Source organism: Symphalangus syndactylus, chromosome 5 (genome assembly GCF_028878055.3).
Source record: "Symphalangus syndactylus isolate Jambi chromosome 5, NHGRI_mSymSyn1-v2.1_pri, whole genome shotgun sequence".
Classification (NCBI taxonomy): Eukaryota; Metazoa; Chordata; class Mammalia; order Primates; family Hylobatidae; genus Symphalangus; species Symphalangus syndactylus.
This window is the reverse complement of record NC_072427.2, coordinates 98,473,516-98,488,962: the sequence shown is the minus strand read 5'-3', so window position 1 is coordinate 98,488,962 and position 15,447 is coordinate 98,473,516. Positions and strand designations below refer to the sequence as shown.

Here is a 15,447-nt window from a genome sequence, read left to right as displayed (position 1 = left end):
CCTGGGTTCACACCATTCTCCTGCCTCAGCCTCCCGAGTAGCTGGGATTACAGGCGCCTGCCACCATGCCCAGCTAATTTTTTGTACTTTTAGTAGAGACAGGGTTTCACCATGTTAGCCAGAATGGTCTCGATCTCCTGACTTCGTGATCCGCCCGCCTCGGCCTCCCAAAGTGCTGAGATTACAGGTGTGAACCACCACGCCCAGCAGTGGCCCTTAATTTTTAAGAATTTAAAAGGATCTAGCCAGGCATGGTGGCTCACGCCTGCAATCCCAGCACTTTCAGGAGGCTAAGGTGGGCTAATCACTTGGGCCAAGAGGCTTGAGACCAGCTTGGGCAACAGGGCCAAACCCCATGTCTACAGAAAAAAAATTGAAAAATTAGCCAGGCATGGTAGCAGAGGTTTGTAGTCCCAGCTACTTGGGAGGCTGAGACAGGAGGATGGCTTGAGCCCAGGAGGTGGAGGTTGCAATGGGTGGAGTTCGTGCCACTGCCCTCTAGTCTGGGCCACAGAGCCAGACCCTGTCTCAAAAAACAAATAAATGGGTCTAAAACCAGAAAGTTTGAGAACAGCTGTCCTACAGAAATTCCTACACATGTGCACAAGGAGACATGTTTGAAAAGTTCATTGCAGCCTGTCAGCAAAATATTAACTAAATCTTAATAGACAGTATTAATATTTGAGCAAACAAAAAAAAGCAGGTCAAAGCTGCAGTAAGCCGTGCTGGCGCCACTACACTCCAGTATCAGAGAATATTATATATCGTTTATAGACCACAGAGATTAATATTAAATTATTTGATTGCCTCTCCTTCAAGTGGGAGGAGGGTTGGGGTTGGAGTGAGAATGAAAGGAAGACTTTATATTTTATTTTTAAATTAAAAACACAAAATAGTAACAACTGTATATTCTTAACTGTTTTATTTTCTCTGCACTATTTTTGTACTTTTTTTCTTTTTTTTAAGATGGACTCTCGCACTGTCGCCTGAGCTGGAGTGCAGTGGCCCAATCTCGGTTCACTGCAACCTCTGCCTCCAGGGTTCAAACAATTCTCCGACTTCAGCCTCCCAAGTAGCTGGGATTACAGGTGCCTACCACCAGGCCCAGCTAATTTTTTGTATTTTTAGTAGAGACAGGGTTTCACCATGTTAGCCAGGCTGGTCTGTAACTCCTGACCTCATGATTCACCTGCCTTGGGCTCCCAAAGTACTGGAATTACAGGCGTAAGCCACCGTGCCTGGACTATTTTTGTACTTTAAATGTCTTAAAACTGCAGATGATGCAAAAAAAGTGGGAGGGGCAAGATATAATTCTTCAGGATTTAGGCAAGATGGGTTAAAGACTAAAAATACAATCAATGGGTTAAAAAAACACAATCTGGCTGGGCGCAGTGGCTCACGCGTGTAAACCCAGCACTTTGGGAGGCCAGGAGGGTGGATCACGAGGTCACGAGATCAAGACCATCCTGGCAACATGGTGAAACCCCGACTCTACTAAAAATGCAAAAATTAGCTGGGCGTGGTGGTGTGCTCCTGTAGTCCCACTTACTCGGGAGGAGAGGCAGGAGAATCGCTTGAACCCAGGAGGCAGAGGCTGCAGTGAGCTGAGATTGCGCCACTGCACTTCAGCCTGGTGACAGAGCCAGTCTCCATCTTAAAAAAAAAAAATTCCATACTCTTTATTCTATTCCACAAACTTTAGCAAATTCTTCACATTCAGAAGTATATAAACTATACAACAGGCACCATTAAGTATTAGCCATAATTGATAACTGATTTTCACTCCCTTTTTCATCTTTCACAACACTTAATATATGTCTTGGCATAAAAATTCTCCAAATATTCTGTTAAATGGGTATCTTTAATAACCTCATCTTTCTTACCTTCCTTTTCTTCTGTATCAGAGATGGACGTCTTTCACTTCTGCTTCTGATTTGTCCCATTTCTCTTATCCATAATTTTGCTTCAAGTTAGCCATCCCCTCTTGCTGGTAAGCTATGCTATTCTACACCCTCTTCCTTGAAAATGCTAAAGCCTCTACTCCCATCTAAGAGACTAGGGATTCAACACTACTAACTGAAGCTAAAGCCATATATATATAAAACAAACAAATGTACTGCCTATCACAGTGCCTAGTACACTGTTAACTGCCCTTCCTTCCCTCATCCTTAAGCAACGTTTCCCTCTAATCCCTCAAAACCAAACCTCTAAAGACTACTTTACACTAGCTACCTCTTATTTCCTTATCTTCCATCACCATTCAACCCTAAACTTCAAATCCTGTTATCCTCAAATATTTCAGTGGCCAAGTCCCCTCATACTATACAAAATATTATCTTCGGGCAGCAATTAAATTGGAGAGATCCCAATTCAAATCCTAGTTCTGCCATTAACTAGCAATATGCCCTTAGGGGAGTTTTTATTATAGTTTCTTGGAAAATCAGTTTCCTCATCTGTAACTGGACGTCTATGCAGGATTGTGGGAATACATATTAAATTAGATATGTGTACATATCTAATGCCTGACAATGCCATTGGTCTTATACTAATTCCTTTTCCTCCCCCTTTCAATTTTCCCCCACCTTTCCCATCCGAACTCCTGGATGTCTCCCTCTATCTCTTAGTTGCTTCCAAGTTTACGTCCTATAAGCCCAACTGCTTGCCAAAAATGTCCACATGATTGTTCCACAATTAACTCAACCTGTTCAAAAATCAAACACATTTTCTTCTCTACTAAGCAGGCTTTTGATGACTTGTGTTAAGGGTAGCACCACTCTCTCAGCCCTTAGGATGTGGGGACAAAAGGTGCTTATAAACCTATCAGATGCCAAGGTCCATGGATTCCTTTGGCCCACATCCTTTCCTTATTCTCCATTCCCACTATACACTTGCCAAGTTCAGGTTTTACTTATCTTTCCTACCAAGTCTCTGCCTCCTACAACACATACCACTACGAACGAAACAGTTTTGATTACATTATCCCACTGCTTAAAACCTTCAATGTTTACCCACAGCCTAAAACTGAAATTCAAACACATTAGGCAAACATGAAACTTGTCAGGCCCAAACTACTTTACCATCCTTACTTTCCAGTAGCCTTCAGAATCAAAATACTCACTTTTCAGCACTACTGCCCTTCGATCACTGCTTCCTACATCTTCTGAAACCCTAAAACTGATACCTGCTCCTCTTCCCAAGCCTTCACTGATCTCCAATGGCTATGCCACACTGCAATGGAAGGATCCCAAAGGAAGCTGTTCTATCTCATATTAAAGTTATTTGTCTAAGTCTTATGTCCTCTATTGGATTAGACTTTTAGGTGACTGAGATCCTTGGTAGCCCTACAGTATTCAGGACATGGCTGTGCAGGTGAGCAGGCACTCAGAAGTTTAAGTGAAGATCAGATCTGAGAGATTCAAGATTATATGGGGAACGCAGATTTCATGAATGGGGAGAAATAGCTGAGAAGCACTACACATCAAGTAGGCACAGTAAGATGAATTTTAAAGTCAGATTAATTTCTCTAGAAGAATTTTAATTTAGCAGAAAAGAGCTGGCACTCTTTGCAGTTCATAAAGACTAGGAATAGAACTGAAATGAACTGGAAAATGAACAATGATAAGAAAATGCTCATTTTGCACATTTAAAAGGTCAAATATCACTTCCCTTTTTGAAGGAATCAATACCATTCCTAACTTAGGTTTTTCAAAGTAAAAATTACTGATTGTGCCTTTTCAGGATTAATAGAAAATACTCTGCTTAACAATGTGCTTGATGTCAACTTCCATAATGCCTGAATCAGAATACTTCTGGATCTTAATAAACTAAAAATCCTCTTCTTTCATCAAAAACATTCATTCTTCCGATTCTGAAATAAATTTTTAAAATACACATTCATTGTTGGGAGAAAAATGTACTTGAAATATTTTAACTATTGTTGTGCCATTTGTTTAAATTCTCATTCAACAATTATTTGCAAGGCGTCTGTTTTGATTGGTAGAGAAGGGGGGAAAAGAACTGAAACTTCCTGCCCTCATGGAGCCAGGAGCCAACATGCCAGTGAATTCTACCTTTAGAAAACAACCAACTTCCAACCCTGAAATATTTGAAGCATTATCACAAATTCTCTGGCGATCAAAAACTAGGACATTATTATTTTTATTGTTTTGAAATCATCACTACTGAACTTTTACAAGACATTGTCCAATACCGGTTGCAACTTCTGCAGTTAGGGCATTTTATGTACCCATCAATTGAACAAAATCATTTTTAGGATAATTTATATGGCAACAAATTGTCTCAACTGCAGTGTAACTGGAAAGTCCCATATATTATGGCACTGCAAATCTAAAGTAAAGTTATTGCACCATAATTGTTACAAGTAAACCTGCAAAATCTGTGAGACGCAGCACGTTTTTAACGCCACATCCACACATCTCGAACTACTACATTTGATTTTTCAGTGTTGCTTTATCTTTGGTATTTGGAAAGGGAAGACAATACAACTCAACCCATGACAACAGTTCCCATTCTGTAACTGCATTTTAAATCATCAATGGTCAAGTCTCCTCCTCCCAAATCGATTCTGACAAATAGGATGTATGGACTCTACACTCCAAAAGCAACACCTGGAATGAACAGAGAAACAACTAGAGAACTTTAAGGCCGCAGGCAGCTTTGTTCCCAGTTTGGAGAGGTTTTCACATGTAAATGTCCTCGTAGAAGGGAGCCGAGGATTAACTACCTCGGGAGGGGGTGCGAGGGTAGGGAACTGGAGGACAACGCCAGCTTTCTAGCGGACTAAGGCGGAGCGAATACTCCTCTCCCATTCAACTTTTTAGGCGTCACGTTGGAGCCATAGAGCCTGTAAGAGGGTTATGTTCACGACTTTAAATTATAACGACCACCTCCTCTCCGTTTATTAGCCCTACTTCCCAAGTGCGTGAATCCCGGAGAAGGGGGATGAACACCCTCTTCAACTCCTCCCAGACCCGGGATCAGAGTCCAGCCGTCGACGCGCCGCGGCCTGAGCAACAGGAGAGCTGAAGCCACCTCTCCGCCAGCCCCACGACCGGCAGATGCTCCCGTTCCCCCGCCCCCAACCCCACACGCCCGCCCGCGCTTCTTTCTTAGCCCTTTGCGGGCTCCCGGCACTGCGAACCCGACAACGGGGCTCGCGGAGCAGAGAGCGAGGGCGCCCAGACCCGAAAAAGGGCCAAGTTAGAGGAACGGGCACAGACTTGGGCTGGGGGAGGCCGCAAGGGGGCGAGGGGGGAAGCCCGAGGTCGCCGTCCGGGGGTGGGCAGTGGGGGGAGGGGTGCGGGGTCAGTTCTCGTGGTCGCCGCGACCTCTCCCGGGCCACAGGCCCCGCTCCGCGCAGGCCCCGCCGCCCCGGAACCGGGGCAGGAAGCGTCCCCACCCGGACCAAAGCTTTAAACCTCCGGCGGCGGGAGAAACGGGCCCCGGCTCCCGCAGCAGGCCCGGCACTCCCCTGCCCCGAACACCCCTTACCTCCTGGTTGAAGGCGTTGACGGCGTCCATGTTCGCGCTGCGGCGGCGGCTGCTCCCGGCCCGCCGGTCACATAGACCTCGCGCCGCGGCGGAGCGGGGCCGGGAAACCAGCCGGGCCTAGTGGCCGGGGGGAGGCGACGAGCGGCGGAGCCCGAGGCCCGGGCAGGAAAAGGCTGCGGCCGAAGCGGCGAGGCAGACGGCCGAGGCAGAGGCGGAGAGGTGGCGGGCCCCCTCAGTCCTGTTCGCAGGATGAGGAAAAGGAGGCGGCGGCAGCGCTGGTCTTCAACATGTCCGTTTGGTGGTGGCGGCTGCGCTCTGCGTCTCGCTGACACGGCCCCCCGCGCCCTCACGCACTGGCTCACACTGGTCCGGCCGGCGAGCGGGCGGGCCTCGCTCTCCCTCTCTCCAGCAGGATGGCGGCAGCGGCCCGAGTCCACGCCGCGCGGGGCACCCTGGGACGGCTCAGGCCTCCCGGCGCTTCCTGTGCCCGGCGTTCGCTCCGCCCCGTCGCGCTGGTCCCGCCCCCTCCCCGCCTCGTCCCGCCCTGTGCCGCCCTGCGTGCCTGGCTGCTGGCGCGTGACGCCGGGACGCCGGGCGCTTTCCCGCCGGCGGCGGCCGCGGGCTGGGGAGACGGCCTTGCAGAGCGCGGGATCCCAGGGTTGCGAGGGTGACCCAGAGCAAGCCGTGGCGCACGCGCGCTCCGCTCGATGCGGTGCTCCCGGGGTGCGTCTCTGCGAAACGCTTGGCCCTAACCGGGCCTGCACCCGGCGGGGGCGGCGGGCACTGAGCCTCTGGCTCTCGGCTGCCGCGAACAAAGGGCGCAGGATTTAACCTCGGCTCTCTGGGCGTGCCTTTGCAGGCCCTCGTGCGCTCTGCTGGGGAAAAGAAAAAAAAGCTTCTGCCAATGCCAGTGCAGCTGTGTGTCCGCTGTAGTTGTGCAGGTTAATTCTGCGCGAGCTAAAACACCGAAAAAGACGTTCAGGCACTGGATATCCGCGCAGGCCTTAAGGAACCCCTGTGCAGCCTTGTGCCACGAGAGGAGTGGATTCACTAACTTTCACGCTGATTCCTCAAACCAAGTTGTTTCATTTTTGGCCAAAACTCTTTATGCTGATCACTTTCCTTGAGTACCTACTGCCTGCCTGGTGTTGAGGGCATGGAAATAAAAGATAATTGTTTTGCCTGAAAACACCACAGTTTAGTGGAGAGGACAGGCACCTGAGCAGATACTTATAAAAGCATGCTTAGTGTTAGGGCAGAGGCCCTGGGAAACAAGAAAGATGCGCCTCCGACAGGAAGTCCAGGAAAGCTTCCTAGAGGAAGTGGCACCTGAGCTACATCTGGAGAGAGGAGAGGCCTACACAGCCTGATGAGGACTGCCACCATCACCTCCCCCGAAGGAGGACCAGCTGGAGCTTTAGGAGCAAGGTAGACTGAGAGAGGAGAGTGAGACCATAAAGAGGCTTTGCTCTTCCAGAGTTTGGATTTTGCCCCTCTAAGGCAGAGGGGAGCCCTTGAAAGGGGAAGGTGGAGTGATGGATGCAGTGTTCTCTCAGAAGGATGGTACAAAGCAGTAAGAGGGGACAGGGAAAGAATAGCCCCAGGCCCCTGGGAAAATGAGGGCTGAAGGTGGTGGCGATGGAGAAGGAAGGACAGATGTTTAGGAAGTGGAGTGGAAGGGCTGAGGCAGAATAACTGTGAGGTTAATAAAGGGGGTGTCAAGGAGGATGCCCAGAGCCTGACTTGATGAATGACATGGGCGGTGGGTTTATGAGTCAACGTAGGGGATTTATGGGGAAGAAGACATGGGTTTGAGGGAAGACAAAATGATGGTTAACACTTGTCGCTTACCATGTGCCAGCGTCTACTGACATGCTATTCTGTACTGTTTCATTTAATCTCCGTAACAGGCTTCTGGGTGAGGTGTCCATTAGTAATGCCCTCGTTTTATAATTCAGGGAGTGAGTTAACTAATGTGCCCAAGGTCACACAGCTGGATCATTTCCGTTTGGGGCCTGTGGAGTTTGAGCTGCCCCTGGGACAAATAAGTGAGGATGTTTAGGAGGCAGTTGGGTAAACACTTGCAGAGTCAGGAGCGATGGCTGAGATGATAGAAATCTGGGAGTCATTAGTGCACAGCTAGTGGTGGAAGGAGCTGAAATAGGGGGAAAAAAAGCCCAGGAAGACAGGTATGTAAGGGATAAGTTGGAGGTAAGAAGAGGTGAAGAAAGAGCTCTGAAGTGATCAGCTCTATCTGGTGCTGGGAGTAGAAGTCCAGCAAGATAAGAATTGGAAAGTGCCTGACGGGTGCTACATGCAGGGAGCTTGTCCTGCGTGTAGGCTGGCGTGGTGAGGGCAAAAGCTAGACTGATGTGTATCAAAGGGGAAGGCAGGCAGGAGAAAGTTTATAGAAACTTGGTTGTGAAGGCAAGTTGTGAAGACAACAGAAAAAACCTGCAGGAGGAAGTGAGAGTGTTTGCTTGTGTGTTGTTTTGTTTTGAGATGAGAGTAGTGTACTCTTAATTACTTGTTAAGGAACAAACAAAGTAGTTTTCAAATTTTATTTTCGGGTCCACTCATCTTCTACTTCATTACCACTTCCTATCACTACTTTTTAATCTTCCAACTGAACTACCATTATATTTTCTAAATCCATCTTGCTTCTGTAACAGCTGTCATCCACAAGACCACTAACATTGCATTAGAAAGTACAGACATGAGGCTCGCGCGGTGGCTCACGCCTGTAATCCCAGAATTTTTGGAGGCTGAGGCAGGCAGATCACTTGAGGTCAGGAGTTCGAGACCAGCCTCGCCAAAATGGTGAAGCCTGGTCTCTACCAAAAATATAAAAAATTAGCCAGGTATGGTGGCACGTGCCTGTAATCCCAGCTAGTCTGGAGGCTGAGGCAGAAGAATCGCTTGAACCCGGGAGGCAGAGCTTGCAGTGAGCTGACATCATGCCATTGCAGTCTAGCCTGGGCAAGAGAGCAAGACTCCCTCTCAAAAAAAAAAAAAAAAAAAAGTACAGATGTGAGTAGATCTGTTTCCTACCCTTTGGCATTTGGCATTTCTGGAGATCTACTGTCTACCAAATTCTGTCCAAGATCCCCACACCATGTTTCCAGCCTATTGCCAGGGCACAACCCAACCCAGGTTTTGTCATTCTCTGGACACATCTGGGAATTGACATGGCTGGGCCTTTGCTCTCATAGAAAACCCCTCTCTGCTCCTCTATATAGGCAGGCCCATTTAACATCTAGTTGATATTGAGATGTCACTGCCTTTTCATTCATTAATCATGTATTGAGCATGTACCTTGTGCCAGGCACTATGCGGAAAAGCTTCCCTACTCTCCTTTCAGCCAGTCTCGGCATCTTCCACCGTATATGCTTCTATGACTCCACCATAGCACCTCTTACCTTGTATTGCTGTTATCTGAAAAAAAAAAAAAAAAAAAAAAGTCTGCATTCTGACACGACGTGCCCCTGCTGTATCTCTACCTGTTTCTGTGAAGAGTGGCAGAACTTAAAAATGGATCCACAAAGCCAAATGGGATCCCCCTTCCCCAATTCATACAGTGTGCTTTCCTCTTGTGAGTCAGGGAAATAGATTTGGCTAAGGAAGGATGAAGTCTTTTTTTTTTTTTTTTTTTTTTTTTTTTTTTTTTTGAGACGGAGTCTCGCTCTGTCGCCCAGGCTGGAGTGCAGTGGCGCGATCTCGGCTCACTGCAAGCTCCGCCTCCCGGGTTCACGCCATTCTCCTGCCTCAGCCTCTCCAAGTAGCTGGGAATACAGGCGCCCGCCACCACGCCCGGCTAATTTTTTGTATTTTTAGTAGAGACAGGGTTTCACCGTGGTCTCGATCTCCTGACCTCGTGATCCGCCCGCCTTGGCCTCCCAAAGTGCTGGGATTACAAGCGTGAGCCACCGCGCCCGGCCTAGGATGAAGTCTTAAGCTGGGGTTGGAAAGGAGGACTTGGGAGGAGAGTAGTGAGGTAAGCTTTGGGCAGGTTGCCTTGGGACTCGGTGCTTTACAGCTATTGGGGCCTATAATGGTTGTTGAATGAGAGAGTGATAGTCCAAAGCGGGTATTTTCTGTGTACCATTCTACTGAGATTTGAATGCACAAGAAACAAGATTTGGCTTCTAAGATCCATGTGCTTGAGGTAGTTAAAAGATTTTGGAGGTTCTTTCCTGGATAGGATTGTTTGGTTTTTATGTTGACAGTGTTTGTGAGGTCTTTTAGCAAGTAGTTGGTATCAGCTAGACTTTGGGTGCCTTGGCAGCATTTTCTAGCATTTTCCTGCTCTGAAGACAGCAGCACCTGTATCTGTTCTGGAACATCTCACGGCCATTTGCATAGCTACTGCTGGACTTCCATCTTTATCTCTCCAGGCAGAGGAGTCAAACCTTCTAATAGGAAATTTTGGGTAAATGACAAAAACTCATGAGGGTTGTCCTTTGTGAGCAGACTTTGAAGCAGTAGGAATGTAGCCTATTGAAAAGATGGCCAGAGGTTCAGAAATAAACGTGACAGATAAAAATCAGCAAGACATTTAATACATCTGCAAACTTGCCTTCTTTCAAAGAACATTGATTGAAACAGATTCGTTTGTTCATAATGTGGGTGTGAAAATAGTTCTGAAAAGCCATTCTAAACAAACTTATGTTTTTAAAAAGAGTAGATGAAATCTGTTTGCGTAGGAAGGAAACGATGACATTCAGGAAGCAATATTCTGGTTAATTCTGTGTTCTTCAAAAGCCAACTCATTTTCTTGAAAGGAATGCCGGCTACAATCCACAGGTAGAGAGAATATGGAGAGAAAGCATCTCACGCCTGAAGAGTCCAATAAAATATTTATAGATAAGAATTTAAGAGAATATGGGTTCTTTCTGTTTTTTTGTTTGTTTGTTTGTTTTTGAGACAGGGTCTTGCTCTGTCGCCCACGCTGGAATGTAGTGGTGTGATCATGGCTCACTGCAGCCTCGACCTCCTGGGCTCATACGATCCTTCTACATCAGCCTCCCAAATAGCTGAGACTACAGGTACAAGCCTCCATGCCCAGCTAATGTCCCTATGTTGCCCAGGCTGGTCTTGAACTCCTGGGCTCAGGCAATTCTTCCATCTCAGCCTCCCAGAGTTCTAGGATTACAGGCATGAGCCACCGAACCTGGCCTAATTTTAAATTCGTTTGTGGACAGGCTCTTCCTGTGTTGTCCAGGCTGGTCTTCAACTCCTGTTCTTAAGTGATCCTCCTGCCTCGGCCTCCCAAAGTGTTGGGAATATGGGTGTGAATATGAGCCACTGCACCCAGCCTTGAAAATGCGTTCTTTCTAATGCTTTATGCCATATACTTTCTGGAGAGAGTATAAACTGGCTGTATTATATGAGACTTCTTTCTCCTTGGTCTGCTTTCCTTCCCTGGCCAGCCTCCTGGATTCAAGTCATTTGTCAGATATGCGTATTGTAAATACTTCCTCCCAGTCTGTGGCTTACCTTTTTATTGTCTTGCCTCCTCCTCTTTCTGAAGCTTTCCCTGACACCTCTATGATTCTTCCTCTTCATCACTTAGGGATGTGACTGAACTCTCTCCTGGTTTAGAACTGCATTTCAACTGCCCACTGCCCCCTGGGGAATTCCACATGGGTATCCCTGCATCCCCAAGGGACCCACCTGACTCCTTTTGTGCATCTTCTGTCTTCATGCCCTTTATGCTGTTGGGGCCAAAACAATGGAATGAAACGTGTGGAAAGCAGGAACTCCAAGAAGGAAGAGCTCCACGGCAGTTGGGCAATGGGATTTTAGGGAATTTTCATTTTCTTCTTAATTTTTCAGCATTTTTCATACTCCTCACAGAAGGCATGTATCACTTTTTTTTTTTTTTTTTTTTTTGAGAAGAAGTCTCACTCTGTTGCCCAGGCTGGAGCACAGTGGAGTGATCTCGGCTCACTGCAGCCTCTACCTCCTGGGTTCAAGCAATTCTCCTGCCTCAGCTTCCTGAGCAGCTGAGATTATAGGCATCTGCCATCGTGCCTGGCTGTTTTTTTTTTTTGTATTAGTAGAGACGCGGTTTTGCCATGTTGGCCAGGCTGGTCTTGAACTCCTGACCTCAGGTGATCCGCCCTCCTCGGCCTCTCAATGTACTGGGATTACAGGCATGAGCCACCACACCAGGCCAGTTTTATTGTCAGAAAGAGTGAGCTCCTTAAAAAAAAAGTAAACATACAAGTAAGTATGCAGCAAACCTAAAATGTTCTGGATTTGTCATCTTAGCTATGATTGCAACAGTGAGCATATGAGTAACTAATAAAGGAAAACAATTTCTCTTCATCACTTCCTATCTTACTTAGGATTAGGAATCCAAGATTCTCTTTCCAAAATGGAAAGTATTAAAAACCAGTCTCATCTGAAGTGAAATGTCACCTTTTAGGACTAGGCCACGCCAATCCAACATTTGCTATTTCATTCATTCAGAAAATAAATGTGTACATCTCTTGTGGATAGGCACTGTGGTAGGTGTGTGGAATACTGTGATAAGCCCAAACACAGATAAGTTCCTTCCTCGAGGAACTATTCCTCCAGAGTCTGGCACCTTGCCCTGATGTTGAGTATTTTCCATGTGTATATTGGCCATATGTATACTTTCTTTTTCTTTTCTTTTTTTTTTTTTTGAGATGGGATCTTGCTCTGTCACCCAGGCTGGAGTGCAGTGGCTGGATCTCGGCTCACTGCAAACTCCGCCTCCCAGATTCCAGTGATTCTCCTGCCTCAGCCTCCTGAGTAGCTGGGATTACAGGTACATGCCACTATGCCCAGCTAATTTTTGTATTTTTAGTAGAGACGGAGTTTCACCATGTTGGCCAGGCTGGTCTTGAACTCCTGACCTCGTGATTCCCCCCACCTCGGCCTCCCAAAGTGCTGGGATTACAGGCGTGAGCCACTGCACCTGGCCATGTATACTTTCTTTAGTAAAGTGTTCAAATCGTTTGCCCTTTAAAAAATGGATCATTTGGAAGCTTCAATAGGAAGCTATTGAATGATATGAGTCCTTTGTCAGATATGTGTGTTGTAAACATTTCCTCACAGTCTGTGGCTTTCCTTTTCATTTTCTTTTGAAAAGCAGATGTTTTTAATTTTGATGGATATAATTTATTACTTTTTTCTTTTATGGTTGGTGCTTTTCTGTCATATTGAAGAATTTTTGCTTATCCCCAGGATATGGAAATGTTCTCCTGTATTTTCTTCTTGACTCTTTATAGTTTAGCACTTGTGTTTAAGTTGGTGATCCATTTTGAATTAATGTATGTGTATGAGATAAGATAAATATCAAGCTTCATTTTTTTACATTAGGATATCTAGTTGTTCCAGCACTATTTGTTGGAAAAAAACGATCATTTCCCCCATTGAATGACTTTGCCTTGTTTGTTGAAAATCAGTTGACCACATATGTGTGGATCTAGTTCCACATATGTGTACTCTGTTCCTTTATATATATCTATATACCTCTCTTACATATACATAGCCCACTGTCTTAATTTCTCTAGTAATTCAAGTAAATCAATTAAAGTCTCCAACATAGTTCTTTTAAAAATTGTTTTCACTATGCTGTGATCTTCGCATTTCTGCATACATTTTTAAATCAACTTGTTAATTTCAAAAAAAAAAAACCAAAAAACACCCCACACAACTGAAAACAAGACAAAATAGGAAGTATGCTGGCCAGGCGTGGTGGCTCACACCTGTAATCCCAGCACTTGGGAGGCCAAGGTGGGCGGATCACAAGGTCAGCAGTTTGAGACCAGCCTGGCCAACATGGTGAACCCCCGTCCCTATTAAAGATACAAAAAATTAGCTGGGCATGGTGGCGCCGCACCTGTGCGCCTGTAATCCCAGCTACTCGGGAGGCTGGGGAAGGATAATTGCTTGAACCTGGGAGGTGGAGGTTGCAGCGAGCCGAGATCACACCACTGCACTCCAGCCTGGGCAACAGGGCGAGACTCCGTCTCAAAAAACAAAACAACAACAACAAAATCACAAATGGGTGTTGAATGTTGTCAGATGCCGTTGCTATATTCATTGAGATGATTATGTGATTTTGTCTATTCTATTATGTTAATGAATTCCTGTGATTGGTTTTTGAATGTGAAACCAACCTGGCATTCCTGTAATAAAAACCGCTTGGTTATTGGATATTACTTTTTTTATATGTTGTCGGGTTCAATTTGCAAAGATTCTGTCAAAATATTTCCTTCTATATTCATGAGTGGTATTGGTGGTCTGTGTTTTCCTTTTCTTGTAATGGTTTTGGTGTCGGGGTAGCTTGCTCTCATCAAATTATTTGATAAGTGCTTCTCTCCTTTTCTGTTATCTTTTTTTTTTTTTTTTAGATAGAGTTTTGCTCTTGTCACCCGGCTGGAGTGCAGTGGCGCGATCTTGGCTCACTGCAACCTCCTGGGTTCAAGCGATTCTCCTGCCTCTGCCTCCCAAGTAGCTGGGATTATAGGTGGCTGCCACCACGCCCAGCTAATTTTTGTATTTTTAGTAGGAATGGGGTTTCACCATGTTGGCCAGGCTGGTCTCGAACTCCTGACCTCAGGTGATCCACCCGCCTCAGCCTCCCAAAGTGCTGGGATTATAGGCGTGAACCACTACACCCGACCTCCTTCTCTATTTTCTAAAATAGCTTGTGTAGAATTGATATTATTTCTTTCTTAAGATTTATTAGAATTCACCAATGAAGTCACTTGGGCCTAAAGTTTTCTTTATGAGAGGGTTTTATCTTAATAATTCAATTTTTAAAATTGATGTAGTGTTCCTCAGGTCTTCTGTTTCTCGAGTGAGTTTTGATCATTTGTATTTTTTTCAGAAAATTGTCCATTTAAAGGTTGTCAATTTATTGCATAAAGTTTTTTCATGATATTCTCTTATTACCCTTTTAATATCTGTAGTGATATTTCCTCTTTCATTTCTGATATTGACAATTTCTATCTTCTTTTTTCTTTTCTTGTTGAGTGAGGTTAGAGATTCATCTATTTTGTTGTTCTTTTCAAAGAAACAGTTTTTGGTTTCATTGGTTAGCTCTACTGTTTGTGGACTTTCTAGTTCATTGATTTTCACTTTTATTTATTTCCTTTCTTCTGCTTGCTTTATATTTAATTTGCTCTTTTCAAGTTTTTTTTTCTTTTTCTGAGACAGAGTCTCACTGTCACCCAGGCAGTTGGGTGATCTCGGCTCACCACAACATCTGCCTCCCGGGTTCAAGCGATTTTCCTGCCTCAGCCTCCTGAGTGGCTGGGACTACAGGTGCATGCCACCATGCCTGGCTAATTTTTGTATTTTTAGTAGAGACGGGGTTTCACCATTTTGGCCAGGCTAGTCTTGAACTCCTGACCTTGTGATCTGCCCACCTCGGCCTCCCTAAGTGCTTGGATTATAGGCATGATCCACCGCGCCCGGCCTCTTTTCCAGTTTCTTAAAGTGGAGGCTTAGATCATTGATTAGAGCCTTTTTTTTTTGAGATGGAGTCTCGCTCTGCCACCCAGGCTGGAGTGCGGTGGCACCATCTTGGCTCACTGCAACCTCCACCTCCCTGGTTCAAGCAATTCTCCTGTTTCAGCCTCCTGAGTAGCTGGGATTACAGGCACATACCACCATGCCAGGCTAATTTTTTTGTATTTTTAGTAGAGATGGGGTTTCACCATGTTGGCCAGACTGGTCTCAAAATCTTGACCTCAGGCATGAGCCAACAAGCCCAGCCGAGCCTTTTTTTTTTTTTTGTATTGTAAGCATTTAAAACTTTAAATTTACTTCTCAAATTTTGGTGTGTTGTATTTCCTAAATATTTAGTTCAAAATATTTTGTAATTTCCCTTGGGAGTTTTTCTTTTGCCTAAGTTCTTATTTACAGAAGTAATGTTTAAATTCCAAATATTTGGGA

At 45.6% G+C, this 15,447-nt stretch overlaps 1 protein-coding gene across 10 annotated transcripts in view; it reads right to left on the bottom strand.

Moving 5' to 3' along the window:
* SCAF4 (SR-related CTD associated factor 4) overlaps positions 1 to 6,012 on the bottom strand; it is a 62,435-nt gene extending 56,423 nt beyond the window's left edge. For 3 of the 10 annotated variants that reach the window (XM_063640606.1, XM_063640605.1, XM_063640608.1), the window contains exon 1: positions 5,512 to 5,962. In XM_063640606.1, the coding sequence (XP_063496676.1) occupies positions 5,512 to 5,541 (30 nt within the window). In that variant the 5' untranslated portion in view covers positions 5,542 to 5,962. Of the gene's footprint in view, positions 1 to 5,511 lie in introns of all 10 variants that reach the window. The other 7 variants (XM_063640607.1, XM_063640609.1, XM_055279476.2 and 4 more) reach the window with 6 other exon arrangements.
* Between the last annotated feature and the right edge of the window lie 9,435 nt (positions 6,013 to 15,447).